This window comes from Wyeomyia smithii, chromosome 2, assembly GCF_029784165.1.
Source record: "Wyeomyia smithii strain HCP4-BCI-WySm-NY-G18 chromosome 2, ASM2978416v1, whole genome shotgun sequence".
Classification (NCBI taxonomy): Eukaryota; Metazoa; Arthropoda; class Insecta; order Diptera; family Culicidae; genus Wyeomyia; species Wyeomyia smithii.
The window spans coordinates 139,423,676-139,448,768 of record NC_073695.1 but is presented as its reverse complement, the minus strand read 5'-3'; the positions used below and the strand labels follow the sequence as shown (position 1 = coordinate 139,448,768).

Below are 25,093 nucleotides of genomic sequence, written 5' to 3'. Positions count from 1 at the left end.
TGCGACTACATTCTCGCTTCCTTGTTTATACCTGATGCTGCATCTAAACCCTGAAACTTCAGTCTTAATCTTGTCAGCGTTGGAGATGTCTCTTTGAGCCTCCAAATCGCTATAAGTGGTCTGGGGTCTGTGTAAACGATAAACTTTTGACCAAAAATGTAATGTTTAAAATATTGTATGGCCCATACAATAGCCAGTAGCTCTTTTTCTATGATATGATACCTGGTCTCTGCACCTACAAGTGCACGACTCACGAATGCGATCGGCCGGTGCATGGATTTTTCGTTTGACAGGACGGCTCCAATAGCATAATTGCTAGCGTCTGTCGTAATAACAAAAGTGTCTTGATAATCTGGCCGGACCAACACCGGCTCTGTAATCAGCGCGTTCCTCAGGAACTTGAATGCCTCTAGACATTCTTGCCCCCATTCGAACTTCACGTCCTTTTTCAATAAGTCATTTAGCGGTTTTCGCTTTTCTGCAATGTTCGAGATAAATTTCCCATAAAAATTCACCGTACCCAAAAACGATCTTATACCTTTCACGTTAGTGGGCGGCTTAAGGCTCTGTATGGCCTGTATATTTGCATTTGTGGGCTCAATGCCCTTTTCACTAACGACATGTCCCAAATATTCTATCTCTCTCTTTAGAAGCTGGCATTTCGCTGGTTCATTTTTTACATTATGTCTACGCAAAGCTTGTAATACCTTGCGCAAGTTGTCATTGTGGTCGGCGATAGTGTCACCGAAAACTATAATATCATCGAGGAAAACAAATGCTTTCACATCCCCGATCTCGAACAAAACGGTATTCATTAGTTTTTGAAAGGTTGAAGGACTGTTCTTTAACCCCATTGGCATCCGCGTAAATTCAAAATGGCCTTTTGGAGTTGAAAATGCTGTTTTAGCCGCATCACGGCGGTCGATCGGGACTTTTTTTTTTGTTCATCTATAATTTATTTGACACGGCACAAATACAAATTAATGTTTAACGGCGCCAATCATATCTGGTAGCTTACTTTCTAAAGTATCTTAATAACTAAAAGCAAATTTTTTATCCTCGCTGCCGACTACGAGCTGAAACTAAATGTAACTTAAAGCTATAATATTGTGCATTAAAAGCACTGGTTTACTGTATGATGGTTTTCATTGCCATAGGTAAGCACATGTTCCGCTGCTGGGCCAAGATATTACGGACTGGCATTTTGGGTTGTCTCCCTCGGGCCTTGAGAGTATCGTGCGGGTCTGATTGCTTTTTCCGGATCCGGGGTCTTAACGTGTTCTTGTCGTTAGGCTGGATGCAGGCGGAAGGGGGTAGGACTAAACTGGGGCGTGGATGGATTTCAGGAAAACGTATATAAGGGTCATGTAGGATAGGTCACGGCTCGCCAAGACATCACGAAAAGGAGCAGCCGACTGCCTACCTTCGGCCTGCAGGGAAGCTATTAATTTAGACCTGGCGTCACGGTGTACAGGGCATGACCAAACCACATGCTCTATGTCGTGATAACCTTCACCACAGGCACAGATACCACTCTCCCCGAGCCCAACACGACGGAGATGCGCGTCAAATCTATAGTGATTGGACATAAGCCGGGACATCATGCAAATGAAATCCCGACCTACATCCAACCCCTTGAACCACGGGTTCGTCGACACCTTGGGGATTATGGAATGTAATCACCTTCCCAGTTCCCCTCTGGTCCAAGAATTTTGCCCACTGATGATCGTATTCTGACGTACAAATGCGAAAAATTCATTAAAGGCAATTGGTCTTTCATAAATATCACCGTTTGTTGCGCCCACCTAAACCAAAGAGTCCGCTTTCTCATTGCCCGGTATCGAGCAGTGAGAAGGGACCCACGCTAAGGTAATCTGAGTAGATTTTTCGGATAAAGCACTCAGATGTTCCCGTATTTTCCCCAGGAAATACGGAGAGTGCTTAACATCTTTCATCGATCGGAGAGCCTCAATGGAACTGAGACTGTCCGTAAAGATGAAATAATGGTCCGTGGGCATTTTTTCGATAATCCCTAGGGTGTACTGAATTGCAGCCAATTCTGCGACGTAAACAGAAGCAGGATTATCAAGCTTATGGGAGACGGTTAAATTGTTATTGAAAATACCGAAGCCAGTGGACCCATCCAGAAGTGATCCGTCAGTGTAGAACATATTGTCGCAGTTGATGTTTCGATATTTATTGGAAAAAATTTTTGGGATCTGCTGGGTCGATCGGGACTTGGTAGAAACCCGATTTTAAAACAATTGAGGAGAAATATAATGCTCCGCCAACATTATCCAATATCTCATTTATAGGCTTGGTAACTTCGTTCAATGGTTGGCGAATGGTTGGACACGTGTCACTTGAGATCCTATTGTGGTCATTCTCCTCTGTCCAGCAACTCCTATCCCAATCTCCACGTGGTACCAACCAGGATACGAGTAACCTTAGCGGAGATCGGGTAACCAACCCCGGTGGAAACTTTGGTCGTATGCTGACTGGGAAGGGGGAACGAACGCGGCTGTTTCCCCATGTTAGGGGCGGCGTACAACAGCGTCTGATCCGGAGCGGGCGGCTGAGTCATGAAACGCGGTGTCTCGCCAGCTATATCAAAGACGGCAGCCCCGTCGCGAGACTAGGTATCGCAGCCCTAGTAAGGCAGCATACTGAATATTAAATACTACGAAAAATCCAGATATAAATACGGAACGGAATAATCGGCATGGACCTAGGCGAACGAAAAAGGATAACGATTATTGGAAACTCGGTACTTGGAATGTGAGGACTCTACTCGAACCGGCACGCGCAAGCATCCTGGCTAGAGAGCTGAGGAAGGTGAATGTGGAGGTTGCAGCTATCCAAGAGGTGCGGTGGCCGAAATCGGGAGAACGCGAATTCCGAGCAGTAAATCCTATTGCGGACACTTCATTTAAGTACCACATCTACTATAGCGGCGGCGTGAAAGCAGAAAGAGGAGTCGGTTTCGTGCTAATTGGAAAACAGATGAAGCGTGTCATTAGATGGAGGCCGATCAATGACCGTATATGCGTGTTGAGAATTAAGGGCAAATTCTTCAAATACAGCCTAATAAATGTGTACGCACCGACCAACGAGAAACCCGATGACGAAAAGGAGGAGTTCTATGAGCTCCTGGAAAAGACATGCAATGAGTGCCCAGGACACGATATAAAGATTGTCATCGGAGATGCAAATGCACAGGTCGGGCAGGAAGACTTCTTCCGCCCCGTAACTGGTACGGAAAGCTTCCACTCTACTACGAACGACAATGACCTGAGGCTTGTTAATTTCGCTGCAGCTAGGGGGATGGCTATATGTAGTACATATTTTGCACGCCGGAACATACGTAAGCACACCTGGATTCTACAAGAAGGTCAACGGAATCAGGAATCGAAACGTGTCAGCCCCTGTCATGTGCAACGATAGGGAGGGGAACCTGATAACCGATAAAACAGAGGTGGCCAGGCGTTGGAAGGAACACTTCAGTGTGCTGTTGAACGGTGTGGGAAACAGTGGAGTCGAAAGGAGCAGGATGACTATTGAGAATGATGGTCAAGCTGTGGATCCACCAGCCATGGACGAGGTGAAGAAAGCAGTGAAAGAGCTGAGAAACTGCAAGGCAGCCGGGAAGGACGGCATTTCCGCCGAACTCCTCAAAGTCGGGAGCGAACTGATGAAGAATTGCCCTCGGACTGGTTGGAGGGTCTCATATGCCCGATCTACAAAAAAGGCCATCGCTTGGACTGTAGCAATTATCGGGGCATAACTCTTCTCAATACCGTGTACAAAATTCTCTCCCGCATCCTGTTCCACAGACTGAGACCGTTGCAGAAGACCTTTGTTGGCGAGTACCAATGCGGTTTTCGAGGAGAACGCTCCACGACGGACCAAATGTTTACCTTGCGACAAATCCTCGATAAATTTCGAGAATACAACTTGCAGACGCACCATCTGTTCATAGACTTCAGGGCAGCGTACGATTCAGTCAAGAGAAATGAGTTATGGCAGATTATGATTGAACATGGCTTCCCAACAAAGCTGATTAGGCTGATTCGTGCCACCCTTGAAGGTTCTACATCAAGCGTCAGGATGGCTGGTGAGATATCGGACTCGTTCGTGACGTTAGATGGTTTAAAGCAGGGTGACGGGCTGTCGAACTTATTGTTCAACATCGCATTGGAAGATGCTATACGGAGGGCTGGTGTGCAGAGAAGCGGTACCATCATTACGAAGTCGCACATGCTTCTCGGTTTTGCGGACGATATCGACATCATTGGTATCAACCGTAGAGCTGTGGAAGAGGTCTTCGGACCTCTCAGGAGGGAAGCTGCGAGATTAGGCCTTGTCATAAACTCTGCCAAAACGGAATACATGGTGGCTGGCAGAGTGCGTGATAGTCCGTCGGAGGTTGGTCCTGCGGTGGTGCTAGATGGGGTAACATTTGAAGTAGTCGATGAATTTATTTATCTGGGAACATTAGTGACATGTGACAACGAGGTTAGCCGTGAGATAAGAGGCGGATAGCAGTCTGCAAATCCGTACTAAACTTGCACTCTATAAAACACTGATTCTTCCGGTGGCTCTCTACGGCCATGAATCATGGACGCTGAAAGAGGCTGATCGGCGAGCTCTTGGTGTTTTTGAGCGTAGGATTTTGCGTTCAATCCTTGGCGGCAAACTAGAAAATGGTGTTTGGCGCAGACGCATGAACCATGAAGTGTACCAGGCATACAAATCGGCGGATATAGTCAAGCGGATAAAACACGGCAGTCTTCAGTGAGCTGGGCATGTAGTGAGAATGCCGGATGAGTGCCAAGCGAAGGCTATATTTAGCAGGAATCCCGATAGAGGTCGACGACTTCGAGGTAGACTCCGCACTCGTTGGATGTGTGCTGTCGACGAGGATGTACGCGAAATAGGTGTTAGGGGCGATTGGAGGACAGCAGCCCAAAACCGAGGGACGTGGCGACGTATTCTGGATTCGGCACTGGATCGATAATCGGTCTGTCGCCTTAAAAGTAAAGTAAGTAACTTCGTTCAATGATCTGAAGTCCACCACAATTCTGTATCTTGTATTACCGTCAGCATCCGGTTTTTTTTTGGTACACATAATACCGGTGCATTCCAGGGATTAGTGCTGTCTTATAATACCCTGCGCCCTCATTTTATCGATTTCTCTATTAATGTGCCTTTTTGTAGCTTCCGGAAATCTGTACTGCCTTTTATTAAAAGGCACATCTGATGAAGTTTCAATGGTGTGTTAGCTTGTTGTGCAAACGGATCTTTTATACCTTGTTTCGGGTAATTTGTATCCCCCCTTCCAGTATGTCTTGTACTCAACATATTTCGGTGTCTGCAGTCGTACGAGTGATCGGACCGTCCGTTCATTGATCCACTCCGACCATAATAATTGTGCTGTCTGTTTCTGGCATAGTTCTCCTGATTACGCCAACGTCTAGGAGCGTCGTGATTTTTATAACTAGGCCGATTTCTGCTATATCTTTCATAATTTCTAGTCCTGCGACTAATATGCTTATCTCTTTTGAACCACCTCTTTCTATGACTTGTACCAGTGTGGTTGATTGAGAAAATATTTCTGCTTCTGAAACAATGCTTGAGCGCGGCGTGCTGTTTTTCGAGCAATTTCAAGCCACGCAACCGGTTTTCAATATCGGAGATATGTTTGATCTCCTGTTCATAATCTTCTAAGTTATCCAGCAGCCCTTCTAAATTCAGCGCTCCTCTACTTCCGGCGGCTTCTTTCAATAAGCTGTCGTGCAGCCCTGCTATGCAATGTAACCGGAGACTCACTATCATACAAGACTTCTCACATTTGTTTGCGTAGAAGTCGATTTGTCTCTTAATTTTAAGTACTTTTTTTTTGTATTCAGGAAAGGTCTTATACACTCCCTGCCTCAACGCGTCTACCTGAATAATTACCGCTCCTATAGATATATTTTCTCCAAATTCTTTCAATAAATTCTGCTTAACCTGTGGCCAAGCGTTTGCGTTGATTCGATGTATTGCGGCAGCAGCTCTGCCTTTTAATTTCAATAAAATTATATAAGCCAGTGAAGCATGTGATACGCCTTCTGGTATTTCTAGGGCAAAATGTTCAATGTGGTAAATGAACGCTTCTAGTTCGTCTACCGATCCGTCATATTCTGGGATGCACTTCATGGCATCTCTTTCTGGGAACGTGTACTCCATTTTACAATAAATATTATTCTTCCTGATAAACGAAAATAATCCCAAAGTTTCTTTTAAATAATTGTAAATTATTTCCAAACTCTTTCCAAATAATTAAAATTCCATATTGCTGATAATGTATTATAAAAATTATTAGCACTGTAAAATTATCCGTCTACAAAGACAACAGTAAAGGCTCATGTGGCCTTCTTTCTCTTTTTCCTATGTATCACTATCGCTTCTATTAACCAGATGTGATACCGGAGCGCGATCGGTTTCAATTTTATTGACGCACTATTCAAGAATTTGAATGTCAAGGTGCGAACCATTTGGCGCTGACACTTCAACGTTTATTTCTATTAATTAAATAAATAATTTTAGGTTTTAATAGTAATCAAATGACTATTGAATAAATCATTTTTATTTAGTGTGATTAAACCCATTTTACAACTCATCAAAAGTTGTAAATGTTTACATCAGACGGCGTAAGGTGCCATTCCGTATTCATGAAATCATATTTTAACCTCGTAGTCTAGAATTCAAACCGCTTGCCATGCGCCGCAGCCTTGGCCGTGAATTTGCACAGCTGTTTACAATGTGTACGGACCTATGCCAAAACTCATACGTGTCGTAATCACTCATCACAATAGCGAGCTGTGAAAAGAAAAGTGACAGTTTAATAAAACCAAATTAGTCCAACTGTCCGAAGTCAATCCGTACTTATTGGTATCTCACAATCGTGCTATTCGCTCTCGCGCTCCTATACGGCGTTCTCGCGATCCTCTGTACACTGTGTTGTAATATGTCTAACAGATGACAAATACCTGTGCCCGTACAAATGCCCTACTGCAAATTATCGTTCTCGCGAGAACTTTTCGCGCAACCGAAAATGAGACACCTGATCGTGTCTAAGTACCCACTCTCTGGGATGGTACTCGAAAGATGCCTCCGGTGTGCCAATTGGTATGTGGTAGCTAAATTTTGCCTTCCGTGGGTGGATCTTTAAATTATACCGCTGAGCGCGGGGCGAAATATCGTTTAAATTAAATGCGCTAGCACGCACTCGTTCGGACAAAATTACCTAGCGCTCCTAGTGACGCAAAATTGTGCTTTATGAAGCGCCATAACAATGTAATCAACAAAAATCCAACCAATGTAGGACTCTAGAGACAAACCAAAGTGGAGAACCGCCGGAAAAAAAAACGCCGATGGGCACACTAACTGTATCTTCTCTTCCTGAAAAGAAAAACTTACTACTTACATGCTTAGTTTAACAAACCTCGTATTTTGTTTTTACTTTTTATTTCATTTCACGATACTCAGATGATATACATATTAATATTTTTTTAAAGTGCCCGTATAACTTTCAATGTCAAAACTCTTTTTCATTGCATTGTTATTCTCTCATTTTTTTTTATTCCAGCGATAAATCCTTTCCTTTTTTTGATTTAACGTATATTATTTTTGGAATAATACTTTTTTTAATACAATTTTTTTCATATTTGCTTTTTATAATCAATCTTTTCCGCTGTTTTTTTCTGGGCTTCTTCATACATCTTATAATTTTTTTTCTCCTATTCTTTTTTTTTTTTTGTATCGTCAGCGGAATTGGTAAACAACAAAAAGAAAACTCTTTTGTTAATTACTGTGCATCCGATCACTTCCTCTCGAAAACTAGCTCCCGCTGGTGGTCCGGGACTGCTTGCTAGCAGTGAGCACTTCCGTGGCCTTCGGTAATCGCCAATTACCGACCCGTGGTGGCATTCAGCTCTGCCCTCTCGAAAACATTAAAATTGACTGAAGCGTGGAACACTAGCTCCCGTAAGCATCTATTCTAATGCGTTCTCGTAATGATTGACAGAATTTTTTTTCTCACTAAACAACCCGGCAAATCTCAACATCGTGCATTTTTCTTTTGTGCATAATTTCAAATTTCGTAAGTTACTGCGATTCACCGAAAAACTTACACTTATAAGAATTCTAGATTTTTCCGTAAATTGTTGTGATGGATGCACTTACCAAAAAAACAAAAACTTTCGCGTTATATCATCCGCATGTTATTCAGAAAACAAAATTCACTTACCCTTGCAGCATACTCATCCCGAAAGCCTGACTTGAACGAAGATAAACCACAAAACACAGAAATGAAGAATTGTTAGTTCACGCTTTTTTTTATATGGTTCTTTGTTGTATTTTGAACACGCACATTTCGTATTATTGATTACACTTCTTCGTTTCTTGCCGCTTGGTTCACTCCGAGCTACCTCAAATGATGCAAATTTCCAAAAATACACCTTACACTTTGTGTCCAAAAATTCAAGCTTTATTCAAAGGTTTCATACGGAGTTTACGTTTCTCCAGGCTACTTTTTCCACTGCAACATGCGAACGCTAGATCGGCTTGTCAATCAAGACCACACTAACTCAGAGGTTGTAAACGACGCGGATCAGTATGCCGCGGCTCCTCGATTCTTTTTCGGTTGATTATTATTGAGTCACTTACTTCACTTTTTTTTTCGGTTGATTATTATTAACTCACTTACTTCACGGCTATGTTATTATAAACTCACTTACTTCACGGCTATGTTATTATTAGCTCACTTACTTCACGGCTATGTTATTATTAACTCATTTACTTCACGGCTTTTTCGGTTGATTATTTAGTCGCAAATAGCGAGATTTCTGTTTTACAATCTTTCTGTGGCGCGGCCTCACAGAACTTGGCGCTCCTTCAATAAGGATACGCTGTCACCACTAATGTAGAGCTGAAACTCTACCAGGACTTGTGATCATTATGAAATTAAACATACGAAGTCCTGTACGTGCACTGTACGTACACGGAACCACTCCAGAGGATGTAGATGATTATGGAAATGATGGAAGTGATTGACTTTATTGAGTTACAATTTGACTTAAATAGTTTTATTTATTTATTTCGTCAATCATAGTAGACTACATCTTAAAAACTATTGCTAACATCACAAATATAGTTATGTAATTCTAGTGTGCAATATTTTTCTAAGAGCATTTCGTGACATCGTTAAATCAATAACTTCACAATATTTATTGTAAAGACTCATCATACTATTAACTGGCCCGGCCATGGCATATTCTGTTCTATAAGAATTTAATACGAAAATTTTTCGCGTTCTTAATGAGCGTGTAGGAGCATAAAAGTTGAGTTTTCCAAGCAAATTTTCCGAACTTATGCGTTGTGAAACTAAATCGTTGACAAGAGTTACCGAAGCAATTTCTCTTCTTTTTTCAAGCGTTTCTATATTAATAAGCATGCAACGCGATTCATAACAAGGGAGAGGAAATGAATTCCAACCTAGTTTTCTTAGTGCATATAACAAAAACTGTTTTTGTACGGATTCAATTCTATTGGAATGGACGTCTTGATAAGGCGACCAAACAACACTACAGTATTCTAAAATAGATCTAACATATGTAACAAAGAGAGTTTTTATAGTGTACGGGTCTACGAAATGATAACTGAACCTTTTTATAAAACTTAGCATACTGTTGGCTCTATTGATGATCGTATTGTAGTGATCAATGAATGTTAACTTAGAATCCATAATTACTCCTAAATCTCTAATTTGATAACACCTTTCTACAACTTGATGTGCAAGAGTGCAACTGGAATGTTCAGGATTTCTTTTTCTTGTGTAGGATATAATATTACATTTTTTTACGTTGAGATCAAGAAGACTTTTTTTACACCAAATGTAGAAAATGTCAACCTCTTGTTGGAATTGTTGGATGTCTGATTTGTGTTTTATTTCCATGTACAGTTTCATGTCATCGGCATATATCAATACTTTGAGACGATTCAACACAAGGGTAACGTCATTAACAAATAAAATGAAGAGCAAAGGGCCTAAATGGGAGCCTTGTGGAACTCCAGATGTCACTTTTACTGGTACAGAAAGGTGTCCCTTAAACCTAACCGTTTGTGTCCTGTTCGTCAAATAAGATTCAATCCATTTAAGTAGGCCTGACTCAAATCCCAGTTTTTTTAATTTGAACATAAGCATGGAAATATCTACTCTGTCAAAAGCTTTACTAAAATCCGTGTATAGAGTTTCCACGAAGTTGCCTCTGTCCATAGACGCAAGAGAGAAATCAACAAATTCAAGTAAGTTGGTAGCCGTAGACCTCCCTTTGTAAAAACCATGTTGGTTACACGTTATGCGATTCTTTACCTGATTAAATATTTTTTGGTTTACGATAGCTTCAAAAAGTTTAGGAATACATGATATTATTGCAATGCCACGATAATTTTTGATGTCAGATCTCTTACCTGACTTGAAAATCGGTATAAGAAAAGATTTTTTCCAGACTGATGGAAACTGTCCGGACGTAAGGGATAAGTTGAAAAGCCAAAACAAGGGTTTTACGAAGGCAGGAGCAAGATTTTTCATGAGTGAGGGTGGAATTCCATCTGGACCTGGTCCTTTTGAAGCGTCCAGTTTTTTTAGTGTTGCGAGGATTTCTTGAACAGTTATTTGCTTAATAGATACGTTATTTATTTGTTCATGCAAGTGCGAGAAATACTCAAAGTCCCTGACTTCGTCGCTATTTTTATAAACGGTTTGAAAAAAACTCGCAAACTTGTTGCAGATTTGCTTTGAGTCAGTACTGGCAAAGTCTTCATATTGCATGCGAGATGGGAAGTTATTAGACTTCATTTTATAGTTTGCAAATTTAAAAAACTGTTTTGGGTCTGATTTAATGTTATTTTCCACCCTTGTGTTGTAGTTCTCATACGCAATAGATATTTCAGTATTCAGTTCATCACAAATGTTCAAATATTTGTCCAAATTTCTTTGGTCTTTAAGTTTTTTGTGAGTTTTATGAGCTTTTTGTTTCCTATTCTTTAAATTTTTGATTTCTCTGGTGAACCAAATGGGATCTTTTGAGCTAACCGTTTTCTTTTTTGATTTTGGTACAGTTGAGTCTAGAACACTATACAGTGATGATAAAAAATTATCAACAGCTTTGTTCATATCTATTTCATTTTTTAGAAGTGATTGCCAGTCGATGTCAGTTAATTTACGATTGATTAGTTCAAAGTTTGCTTTAGTGAAGTCATATTTATATTCAGGCTCATGATCAGAGGGTCGTGATCTCTCGGTATCAATCATTAGCGAGTACTCAATTGCAGTATGAAATTTTTCATTTTTCCATAGGGGATATTCTGCTTTGTCAACACTAAAATCTTCCGTGCAATTGGTGAATAAAAAGTCTAAAAAACAGTTTTGCTCATTCCGGATTGAGTTTACCTGATTTAATCCAAGTTGACTAAAACCGTCAAAAATTAATTGCAGAGTTTCGTTTTCTCCTACTACAGGAAGTAAAAGCGATTCATTATCATCGTTTACAATAAAATCAGCATCATTTTGATTGAAATCTCCATATATATGAATTTTTGAGTTAGTGTGGGACTCATCATTCACTAATTCTACCGTCCTTAAAAATTTTTTTTTGATTGCTTTTTGGCAAAGTGGGGTGGAAAGTAAACAGATACGAAAATATGGATTTCACCCTTCAACAGAACTTTAACCCAGACATCTTCAAATTCGGCATGTTTCTGGGTTATGATTTGCTCAGAATCATGCTGAACCCCAACAGCCACAAGCACTCCTCCACCTGATTTCTTATCAGATAGTGATAGATCACGATCGCTCCTGAACACATTAAAGGAACTGTTGAAAACTTCTTCACTTTTAATATCTTCGTTCCAGTTCGTTTCCGTTGCTAAGATGATTGAGTATGAACATCCACTTATTCTGTTATTAATGTGATTAATTTTGAGTGCACTGCGCATCCTGTTGAAATTCTGAGCATAAATCAAAACTTCATTGACTACTGGCGTTGTTTTTTCTTTCTCTGAGCGTCACTGATTTTGAGAACACGAATGCTTACAATAACATCCATCACACGGGAAACTTGCTGATCTGAAATTATTGTTTTTGTTATAGTTGTGGCTGCCAGCCAAATGGTAAGGACACGATACAGCTGAAGAGGTCGCGGGAGTCGTTAAGTTGAGCGGGCTCGTTGAAACGGTAGGCATGAAAGATGATTGTGACTCATTATTCGCTGGGTACGGATTAAGTATTTCGCCTCGTTGAAAAGAGATATGCTGGAGATTAGGTGGGGGTCGAGAAATATGAACCTACGGGTAACTCAGAGCGAGAAACTCTCAGACTACCGTCAATCTAGCTATCTTAGTTAGGCCTATAGTGTTTCTTGGCCTGTCTCTATTTCGAACTTATTTATAGTACATACATTCGACTATTTGCTGAGAACATCAGGGCGCATGCGAGAGCGTACGATATTTGTTCGCGCGCTACTCAATACTCACCGAGAGCGCGCAAGCTCTCGGTACCGCGCGCAACCGTGAGCGCCTAAGGGTAACCGTGAGTGACGCTGTGCCTCCGGCTTCTGTTTTGCTTATAGTTAAATTGAAAATGTATACATGGTGTGGCATTATCGTTAGGATATTTACATTTCGTAAGCCACCGGTCGTTCGGCGGCCTATAACCAGGACGCTTGGTTATTGTTTTAAACGACTCATAATAAGGATGTTTTGTTTTGTTCGGTTTGGTTCATTATAAAAAGGCCCTAGAATGCTATCTTATTGTAACGTGGTTTTCTGCGAGTTACGTAAACTCTTCGGCAAGCTAATGCTCTAGTTTATGTTGAAACCGTTTTGTTTTACGTGCAAACTGCTTGATCTACTGTATTAAGTAAACTCGGTAGCAGGCTATTGTTCTAGATTACATTCTTCTTGAGTTTTACTGAATTCTGATGCCAACGTGACGAAACATTGGGAAATTCGCGAGGTGTTGCGTCACACCAATACCAATTTGATGGCCGCTATGAAGCTGCCTTTTTCTATTGGTGTGTGGTCCTCTATCTCGTTCCATTGCTTTTCAACACATTCTATTGCGTAGTCCACCGGTACATTTGTGTATAGTGACGTCACGTCCAACGAGAACAAAACCTCATCTTCGTCCGTCTGCACTCCTGTTATTTCATTGGCGAATGTGAAACTCTTAATTATGTGTGCTTCTGTTTTCCCCACGATTTTCCCTAGGATGTTTGATAAATATTGCGCCAATTTGTATGTGGTGGACCCAATGGTCGAAACCACCGGTCTCAAGGGCTTACCTGGTTTGTGGATTTTTGGCAGCCCATATATGCGCGGTGGGTTACAGTTTGACACGTTTAGCTTCCGATGAGTGCCAGCGTCGATGTATTTTTTTCCCTCCAGTTGTCCAAAATTGTTTTGATTTTTCGCGACACCCTTGCCGTCGGATCGTAGCGAATCTTTTCGTAGGTATTGTCGTCCCTCAACATTTCCTCCATTTTTTCCTCATATTTCTTCGACGACAAGACCGTTTTGTTTCCCTTGTCGGCTTTGATGATCAATGAATCTGGGTTTTCCTTCAAGAACTTCCTGCTTCTCTCGACGTCCTTGGCAATCCAGTCTTGTTGATGATTTAGTGAGCATGCGGCTCCTGGCCCGGTTCTTCTCATCTGTTGCTCTCTGGCACTCGGCATCGAACCAGCCATTAAGCTCTCTTCCTTGCGTCGTACCTACCACCTCTCTCACAGTCGTTTCGATGGCACCGTGGATATTGCTCCATAGCCCATTTCTGTCTTCCACTCCTTCCTCCTGCTGTTCGGCGATCCGTTGACCCAGCTCTCTGACGTATTCTGCTGTCACGCCATCAGCTTTCAACCGCTGAATGTTGAAACGCGTCGTCCTCTCTGTGCGAGATTTCAGCACGACAACCGTGCGCGGATCTTACAAATGACGAGATAATGGTCAGAGTCAATGTTTGGTCCCCGAAAAGACCTAACATCAGTAACATCCGAAATGTGCCGACCGTAAATCAGTACGTAATCGATCTGGGAGCAGGCTTCTCCATTTGGATGCCTCCAGGTGTGTTTCCGAATCTTAAAACGTGGAAAATAGGAGCTACATATGGCCATTCCTCTGGCTGCGGCAAAGTTTATCAGCCTCAGGCCGTTTTCATTGGTTGACGAGTGGAGGCTATGCCTTCCAATGGGCGGATGGAAGAATTCCTCCCTTCCAACCGTCTGCGTTTGCGTTTGCGTCTCCGATGACGACTTGTACATCGTGTTTTGGGCACTCGTCATAGGTTCGCTCTAGCTTGTTATAGAACTCATCTTTGACTTCATCGGATTTGTCATTTGTCGGTACGTAGGTGTTGATCAAACTGTAGTTGAAGAATTTGCCCTTAATCCTCAACACGCATATACGGTCATCTACGAGCTTCCACCGGAAGACTCTTGTTTTCTGATTTCCCAGCACTACGAAACCGACGCCCCGTTCCGCTGCATTGCCGCCACTGTAATAGATGTGGTACTTAAAAGAAGTGCGTGCAATAGGGTCTACTGCACGGAATTCCCTTTCTCCGGAATTTGGCCACCGAACCTCCAGAATCGCTGCGATTTCGACTCCCTGCCGCTGTAGTTCTCGAGCAAGCAAGCCAGCCCGTGCCGGTTCATTGAGAGATCGGACGTTCCAAGTACCCAATTTACAATCGTTTACCTTAATCTTTTTCCGTGTTCGTAGCCTAGGTCGTTGCCGATTGATCCGTTCCGTATTTCTAAATTCGTTGTTCGGGGTTTAAGAAAGGTTTCGGTATGCTACCGTACCAGGGTCGCGATACCTACATCCTGCTGTTGGGGCTGCCATCTTAGGTGTAGCTGGCGAGGATACAGCATTTCATAATTCAGCCGCCCGCTCCGGGTCAGACGCTGTTGTACGCCGCCCCTATGGAGATACAGCCGCGTACGACTCCCTTCCCAGTCAGCATACGACCATAGTTTCCACCGGGGGTTGGTTACCCGATCTCTGCTAAGGTTACTTGTATTCTGGTCGGCACCACGTGGAAATTGGGATAGGAGTTTCTGGACAGAGATGAATGGCCACATCTCAAGTTACACGTGTCCAGCCATTTTCGATCCACCCTAAATTACCTCTCTGAATTTCACCTTTTTTTATTCAGAATATCTTTGAAACCCTGGAAGTGATTGCCATTGCTCAAGTTTGCTCGTTCAACCAGAATTTGCGTTTTAGAATGGTACCTCTGCAACCAAGAATGAACAATGTATCGTACATCTGTCCGTTGTTTTTAAGTATAACATGAAATTTATGTGCAAAACATATAAAGAAAACCCGGATTTATGATTTTTGGAAGTTGTGCAATATTAAATCGTATATAAACCTAATTAATGAGGAGTTGAATAAAAATAAAAATGAAAATTCCTTAATGGTGGCATTTAGGTCACTTTTTCGTTGCCTATAAATTATTTAAATATGCTTTTGAAGCCTTTTATTGAAATGGATAATATTCTAGGAAAATTATCATTTTCAGTTTCTGTACAAAAAAAAACCAAATTAATCCACTTAGCGGTGAGACCCAGCCTTTCTCATACGAACTTATTATTTGAAAACAGATTTACACGAACACCCAGAGGCCAGAAATCAACTTAAGACGCCACTTCAAATTTCTAGATAGTAGTTCCGATTAATGGAAAACAACCTAAACAGGATAAACATTATCCAATGTTTTTTAAGAACCGGGATAATGCTCGGAAGCCGGGTCGAACACTATACTTCAATTTGAAACCCAATTTTGCAGCTTCCGGTTTCTAGAAAACATCCTTAAATTGTCAAATGGAATCCAATGAAGGTATATCCACTCTTTGGGTTCTAGAATATTGATGTTATATTTAAATCTAATTTTAGTATGTTTGAAACTTATTTTGTGGAAATCGGTACAACCACTCTGAAAAAAAAAATTGTGAGCTTAAGCCGTCTTTGAAATATGTTTCTTTTCAAAAGGTGATTTGCTTCTTATGTACGTAACGGACAAATATATAGTCCAATTACAAAAAAATTAAATAGGGTCTTATTAGTTAAATAGACCTTCAATACGACAGTAATTTTGAAAAAAAAAAAAAAAGATTCAGCTAAATCCAAGAAAAATGAGTGAGTTTCAAAGCCTCCGAAACACGTTTCTTTTTAAAACTTTTGACCTACATGTTTAATCATTAGTTAAAAATTTTAAGGACGGTCCGTTCATTTGACACTAGTTCTGTTTAAATTGGCTGTGTAGCAGGGTGTCCCAAAAAAAATCGATGTTGAAGAAGTCAAGGTGCTCAGCCCTAAATTGAAAGATAATGTTATTTTAGCATTTTTGTAGAACATTTCGACTTTCTAAAAGGTTGTTTTCCGGTTGCCCAAACGTGATTTATGAAAAGATGACTTTTTTAAGCTACAAACCCACTTTTTTGCACTTTTTTCAATTCTGTTCGATTCCTACATTTTTTCGTACATTTTTTCATTTTTGTGGGGTTGTTATTGAATATTTTGCTGCCTGGTTTGATTCAGCATTGTATTCAGTTTTTGACTCCCAGAGCCCATTAAACATCATAAAAAAAATAATATTTATAATAATTTTTAGACCAAACCCTTCAAAACACAAATAAAAAAAACTTTGAGCAAGAACTGGAATTTTCATTTCAAAGCGGGATTTACCACGAAAATTTACATGACAAAAAAAATACTTGATATCTTATCGAGAAGCTGAGATATTGACATTTTTCTATGTGATGGACAACTATGCATTTTAACAAATATGTTAAATAACTGTTTTATTTTGGAAGTTAAAAAATAACAATGTTCAGAACACAAATGCATTTTTGGATGACTGATAACTTAGTAGAAGGTTTCAAAATTTGGAAAAATCTGCGAAAAAAGTTCGAACGAAAATTATGATTTCTCGTGCCTTCTAATATAAAACTCAATGTTGCTCGTGATATGTAAGAGATAGAAACATGATGTCTTCGGTAAAGTTTCTTGTTCTAAGATAACCTAAAACTTTGTCGGAGACATTTTGCGTCTATCTCATTCTGATTAAAAAGTAAATTTTTTATCTCACTCATTGGTGGATTGATCACCCTTTTTTCTACACTAAAAGATGCATTTTTGAATATCCTGAAACTTTTCCGAACATACCTCATGGCTATAATCAACATTTATTTAGGAAATTATACGCACAAACGGCAAAATAAAACACTGTGCAATGGAGATATTGAGCTTTAGTGGCATTTTTGACAAAATGCATAGTTTTCCATCACATGTAAAAACGCCGATATCTCAGCCCCTCGATAAGAAATCAAAGATCATTTTTCATGTAAATTTTCGTCTTGAATTCCGCTTTGCAGTAAAAATTTCAGTTCTTGATCATAATTTTTTTTTATATGTGTTTTGAAGGGTTTTATCTGAAAATTATAAGGAAAATTCACTTTTTTGTGATGTTTAATGGGCTCTGTGAGTCAATTAATTGAATGCGATGCTGAACCAAACCATGCAAAATATTCAAAAACAACCCCACAAAAATAAAAAAATATATGGAAAAATTTCGGAATCGAACAGATTTTAAAAAAATGCAAAAGAGTGGTTTTGTAGCTTGAAAAAGTCATTTTTTCATAAATCACGTTTGGGCAACCTGAAAACGACCTTTTAGAAAGTCGAAATGTTCTACAAAAATGCTATAATTAACATTATCTCTCAATTTAGGGCTGAGCACCTTGACTTTTTCAACACCGATTTTTTTGAGACAGCCTACTGTGTAGTTTCTGAGATAATTAAGTTTCGTGATATTCACATTTTCAAACACGGTACCTAAACTAAAAATCCGATTACAAAGAAATTCAACAGGGTGTTATAAGGCAAAAAGACCCTTCATTTGCAACTGATTTTGTGAAAATCAGTCTAACCACCTCTGAGAAAAGTGAGTGAGTTTAAGCAGGCTATGGTATAAGCTTTGCTTTTATAACGTGATTTCACATGTTTTTAAATAACGGACAAAATTATAGTCCAATTACAATGAAACTCAAAAGCAACCTATGAGGCAACCAGACCTTTCATTCGACACTAATTTTGTGAAAACCGGCTCAGCCATCTCTGAGAAAAACGAGTGAGTTTAAACAACCTCTGAATAACGTTTATTTACATAACTTTTGAACCATATGTTTAATCATTACGAAATTTATAAGTTAAGGGTTTTGAAGGCAGCCCGATCATTCAAAACCAATTTCATTGAAATCAGTTGGGTAGTTCCTGAGAAATTGATGTTTCGTGATTTTTACATTTTGATACATAACCTCTAAACTAAAAATCCGATTACAATGAAATTCAATAGCAACCTATGGGGTAACTTTTTTTTTTAAGGGGGGATTTGTTAGTAGCTTAAGTATTTATGATAAATATTAGTAAATAATGAGTATGTGTGTCCAATCACAAATGGTGACTTCTCAACACTGTTAGAAATTTGTAATTTTAATTGTTAGGATTTGTTTGCTTTCGCAATTAGGACTTATCATTCGTAGGGATTTAAACCTACTTGTCAGAAAAGGGGAAGTAAACTTACAACTAACTTAATTGCTAACTTATTGGCTATAAAGAGAGCTTATCGTAGCAATTGAGGATTGCAACGATTTTTGTCGAAAATTGTTAATAATTTTATTTGACATAGCTTCTAATGGTTCAACACCAGTAAGTCTATGTAATTCGAGTGTACCAAACCAAGGAGGACGCTTCGAAATCATTTTCAGAATTTTATTCTGAATCCTTTGGAGCGTTTTCTTCCTTGTTGAACAGCAACTTGACCAGATCGGTACAGCATAAAGCATTGCTGGTCTAAAAATTTGTTTGTCAATCAAAAGTTTGTTCTTTAAACAAAGTTTAGAATTCCTGTTAATGAGAGGATATAAACATCTCGTATATTTGATGCACTTGGCTTGTATACTCTCAATGTGCTCTTTGAAAATAAGTTTTTTATCATAAATTAGTCCCAAGTACTTAACCTTGTCGGACCAACTTAAAATAACCCCATTCATCTTGACAACGTGATTATTGTTTGGCTTGAGGAAAAAAGCCCTAGGCTTATGCGGAAAAATTATCATTTGAGTTTTAGAAGCATTGGGAGAGATTTTCCACTTTTGCAAGTAGTAAGAAAAAATATCTAAACTTTTCTGCAATCGACTGCATATGACACGAAGACTTTTTCCTTTTACGGAAATGCTTGTGTCATCGCAGAACAATGACTTTGTGCATCCTGGAGGCAAATCAGGAAGATCTGAAGTGAATATGTTGTACAGGACTGGACCCAAGACTGAACCTTGAGGCACACCTGCTCTGACAGGAAATCTATCAGATTTTGAATTCTGATAGACAACCTGCAGAGTTCGATCAGTAAGATAATTTTTTAAAATTTTGATTAGGAAAATTGGAAAATTAAAAGTTTGCAATTTCGCAATCAAACCTTTATGCCAAACACTGTCGAATGCTTTTTCTATGTCTAAAAGAGCAGCTCCAGTGGAATAACCTTCAGATTTGTTAGCTCGTATCATATTAGTAACTCTGAGCAATTGATGAGTTGTGGAATGCCCATGGCGAAATCCAAACTGTTCATTTGCAAAAATTGAATTTTCGTTGATGTGTGACATCATTCTGTTAAGAATAACTCTCTCAAACAGTTTACTTATTGAAGAAAGCAAACTGATTGGTCGATAACTTGAAACTTCAGCTGGGTTCTTATCCGGTTTTAAAATGGGAGTAATTTTTGCATTTTTCCATAATTTGGGAAAATATGCAATTTTGAAGCAGCAATTGAAAATTTTCACTAAAAAATCCATTGTGCTCTCAGGGAGATGTTTGATTAGTATATTAAAAATTCCATCGTCACCAGGTGCTTTCATATTTTTGAAATTTTTATTAATTGATTTAATCTCATTCAAGTTAGTTTCAATTATTTCTGCAGGTAAAAAATTCTGGGAAGTAATTAAATCAAATTGACGTGTGACTTCATTTTCAAATAGACTCACAAAATTCAAATTTGAGTTATGAACACTCTCAAACTGCTGAGCAAGTCTTTGAGCCTTTTGTTCATTGGATACAAGAAAACGTTCACCATCTTTTAAAACTGGAATAGGCTTTGAAGGTTTCTTAAGAATCTTCGACAGCTTCCAAAATGGTTTTGAATATGGTTTCAATTTTTCAACTTTAGTCTCAAAATTTTGATTTCTCAGAAGAGTAAATCTATGTTTAATCTCTTTCTGTAAATCTTTATAAATAGTTTTAAAAACAGGGTCACGAGAACGTTGATATTGACGTCTGCGGACATTTTTCAAACGAATTAGAAGTTGAAGATTTTCGTCAATTATTGGTGAATCAAATTTCACTTGAGCCTTTGGAACAGAATAATTCCTGGCATCAACAATTGCACATTTTAATGCTTCCAAAGCGGAATCAATATTCACTTCGTTTTGCAAATCAAGCTCATTATTGAAATTTCTCTCAATATGAGTTTTGTATCTTTCCCAATTAGCTTTGTTATAATTAAAAACAGAGCTCATAGGGTTTAAAACTGATTCATGTGATAAAGAAAAAGTTATTGGAAGATGGTCAGAATCAAAGTCAGCATGTGTGATCAAATCACTACATACATGACTTTGATCTGTCAGCACCAAATCAATTGTTGAAGGGTTTCTTACAGAAGAAAAGCATGTAGGACTATTCGGAGACAAAATAGGATAGTATCCTGAAGAACAATCATTGAATAAAATTTTGCCATTGGAATTACTTTGAGAATTATTCCATGAACGATGTTTAGCGTTAAAATCGCCGATTATGAAAATTTTCGAACGATTTCTGGTGAGTTTTTGTAAATCACCTTTAAAATAATTTTTGAGCTCGCGTGTGCATTGAAATGGTAAATATGCTGCGGCAATAAATAAAATCCCAAGTTCAGTTTGAACTTCAATTCCCAAAGTTTCAATAACTTTCGTCTCAAGATGGGGAAGAGCACGATGTTTGATTCGGCGATGAATAACAATTGCAACTCCACCGCCGGAACCCTGAATCCTATTATATCTATGAACCACGTAATTGGGATCATATTTTAATTTTATGTTAGGTTTCAAAAATGTTTCAGTAATAATTGCAATATGCACATTATTTACTGTAAAAAAAATTAAAAAGCTCATTCTCATTGGCCTTCAATGAGCGAGCATTCCAATTTAATATTTTAATTGTTTTATTTAAAATCATTGCTAAATTTTAAATTAGAAACAATTTTAATAGTAAAATTTGTGCCTATTTGAATGGCTTCAAACATTGATTTTGCCTGCAACATGGCGTTCATAAGATCGAACATTGCCTGTTGCAAAAAAGAAAGTTTACCTGCCGTAATAGGCCCCAGGCGGTTGACATTAGAAAAAATATTTTCGGCAGCAATATTAGCTGGAGTAATAGGTGTACAATTATTTTCTAGCGTGTTTTGCTTACCCATATTAATGGTAATTTTCGAACTACCAACACTAGGCGGTATAATGTTCGAACTACCTGTAACCTGTGCATAAGTTAAACGGGTATGCAAAGGAGTAGGTAAACTATGCGTCACTGGTACGCTTGGAGAATTTTGTTTTGAAGTTGGTTTTAATTGAGAAATTGAATTTTGTTTACCTTGCCTTGCCTTAACAATTGCTAAACGGACTGGGCATTGATAAAAATTTGACATATGGTTGCCGTTACAATTCGCACAGCGAAAATTTTTACTCTCTTTCACAGGACATGTGTCCTTTTTGTGAGAAGAGTCTCCACAATTAAGACATTTTTGGTCCATGTTACAGAATTTGGAACCATGGCCATAACGTGGCAAGTACGGCATTGGGTGATATGCTTTTCACCTCCGCCATACTTCCTATAAGTTTCCCACTTTACACGCACATTATACAAAGCATGTGCTTTTTCAAAAAATTTTAAGTTGTTAACCTCATTGCGGTTAAAATGAATTAAATAATTAACAAGGGAAATTCCAGTTCTCTGACTGTTTTCGCCTCGTGATTTTTGTTTCATTAGAATTACTTGGGTAGGGGCTATGCCAAGTAATTCTGTTAAAGTAAGTTTGATCTCATCAACGGTTTGATCGTTGGTGAGACTTTTCAAGACAACCTTGAACGGCTTGGCGTTCTTGGTGTCATATGTAAAAAATTTGTACATCTTGTCAGTTAAATACTGAACAAGACGATCACGACCCTTTACTGAGTCGGCTAATAAGCGGCATTCACCTCTACGGCCAATTTGATAGGTAACTTTAACGTCAGAAACAAACGTTGAAAGTTCCTTTTGGAATATATTAAATTCAGAAGAAATAGTTACCACAATAGGTGGAACTTTCTCCTTTTTTAAAGATTTTATATTTTGTATAGTTTCATTATTGGTAACTTCCATTTCACCAGCTTCTTGCTCAGGCAAAATATCAAAAGGATTGTCACTACAGACACTCGATGTGTCAGAAAGAGATGCCTCTCTTTTACTCCCCGCAGCGATGCGAGGCTTCTTTTTCCGTCCAGCCATTTCAGGTGATACGAAAAAAGTTAAAACAAATGTTAAATTCAAAAGTAGGTAGTCTTGAGAAAGACTGATGGGAAATAACTTTCAGGTAGTCTTTAAAAGACACACTGACAAAACACAAACTTTGAAGCTATAGGCAGTCAAAGACCAGTCCACAAGCAACCGAAAAAACGTCTGATCTGTAGGACAGTTCAAGACGCACTATGGGGTAACTAGGTCTTTCATTTGCACCCTGTACAAAATGTTTGCTTGCTCGAAAAAACACCCTATGAAAAATTTCAGCTCAGTTGTACTTAAAATGGGGTGGCGCGAAGCGATTGAAGTTTGGCCATTTTTGAAAACCGAAAAATCACCCAAAGGTGGTGGGGGGTGGTAACGTGAAATTTCGGTTTTCGAAAATTCTTTTTGATGTCAAATGCCTCAAAAACGCATGAAACGTCGAGAATTGGTGTCATCCGAAAAAAAATTTTTTTGTAAAAATCGAATCTCTGTGACTTAATTGTTTTTTCAATTGTGGTAGGCAAAGTTTAAAAGATTTAGAATTTATTTTATGAAATTGATCGTTAGTCTCTCGAAATAGCCTATATAATGATATACACTATAACTTGCATCGAATACATTATGTTTCATTAGGGTGGTATTTATTCGATAAAGGGTGGTTCATAATATTGTGTAAAAATGAGTATAAAATGAAAAAAATCACTTTTCACTGAATACCAATAGAAAAATTCCTGAAAATATAATATTTGTTATATCATTGTCGTTAAGGTGACAATGTTGAATTGGAAAAAATACCATGTAAAATGGCAAGATACAGTCATACCTCGATATAAGGCAACTTTATTTTTATTTTCGTTGGTTATATGGGGTTACGTTATATCGAAGGAAAAAAAAAATTATGCAAATATAGATAATATTTTGTCCTTCCAAAGAAAAATATGCCTTTGAAAAAAAATAATTGAAAAAATATTTTTTTTTTCAAAAAATTATAACTCTTTTTTCTTGATTTCTAAATGATCGGACTGGTTTCATTGTTTTGGTAATCGTTTGCAGGTTTTATTAGAAAAATCAGATTTTTGAAAAATGAGCTCTTTTAAATAATTAATTTTTAATATTTTTTCTAACTTTTTTTTTAAATAAATCATTTTCTCAAGTGTATTTTTATTTTGGAAAGACAGAATTATTGTCTACAACTTTGTCGCAGACGCCACACCAATCCAACGAACCGAAGGGCTTTTTTTAATTTTATACTCATGTTTCACAATATTATGAACCACCCTATGCCGAATAAATGAACCACCCTAATGAAACATAATGTATTCGATGCTTGTTATAGTGTGTATAACATTATACAGGCTATTTCGAGAGATTAGTGATCAATTTCAAAAGATAAATCCTAAACATTTTGAAATCCGCCTTTCACAATTGAAAAAACGAGTCCCAGAGTCGGTTTTTGCAAAAAAAAAATCAGATTACACCAATTCTCGACGTTTCATGCGTTTTTGAGTCATTTGGCATCAGAATTTTTTTTCGAAAACCGAAATTTCACGTATGCGTATGCTTCAACTTGATTACAATTTTTCTAAGTATGTAATTCACAGAATAAAAAATATATGAGTTTACCTTGAAAATCATCAAGCCATTCTGGTTGTTGATAATGTTCCGTTGCCAATACGCCGGTATTGAGAAAAACCAAGACAATAATCAACCAATAAAATGCTTGCGATTTTACCGCTTTACGACAAGCTCTGCGTAATCGTCGGTTTGCACGATCTATATTCTTTCGTTTTCTTATGAACCACGACTCTTGTACAATTTCACCGTCATCTCCTAGTGGGTCGGAAGAATCAATTTCATTTAATGTTATCGTTTTTCCTTCCTGAATAATATTTGCTTCATTTTCAGGATCAATATCTTCAGCTTGTGTTATCCAATCTAAATAGCCGCGAAGATCCTCTTCTATTTGCTGCTTTTCTCGTAACTTCTGGAAATCACCACGATTTTTTGCTTTCGTTCTCTCTTTGGAAAATTCACCGCTCAAAACGCCAAGAATCAAATTCATAACGAAAAAGGCTCCCAATATAACCATGGATATGAAATAAATCCACTGCCAACTACTTCCCATTGCATCTTGTATCTGAAAAAAAAAATATGAACGACACATTTGATACACAAGGCCATCGCATATGCTGTTTGCTACATACATAATATAACATGTCTGTCCAACCTTCAAGGGTAACACATTGGAATACTGTTAACATTGATAGACCGAAATTATCAAAATTGGTGATACCGGAATTAGGACCTTCCCAATATAAGCGACAGATCATATCGGGTGAAATACTTTCACACTGAAAACCATCTTCTCCGCAAGGATGTGGGTCTTCCATTTTTTCACCTGACATTGAGGAAAAATTTT

At 38.6% G+C, this 25,093-nt stretch overlaps 1 protein-coding gene across 1 annotated transcript in view; it reads right to left on the bottom strand.

Annotated features, from left to right (window-relative positions):
* The window catches only part of LOC129720825 (muscle calcium channel subunit alpha-1), a 1,271,065-nt gene that overhangs the window by 1,155,229 nt on the left and 90,743 nt on the right, over positions 1 to 25,093 (bottom strand). Inside the window, exons 4-5 of the mRNA XM_055672633.1 lie at positions 24,879 to 25,072; positions 24,298 to 24,811 (exon numbers count right to left, since the gene is read on the bottom strand). Coding sequence (XP_055528608.1) covers positions 24,298 to 24,811; positions 24,879 to 25,072 — 708 coding nt within the window. The remainder of the gene's footprint in view (positions 1 to 24,297; positions 24,812 to 24,878; positions 25,073 to 25,093) is intronic.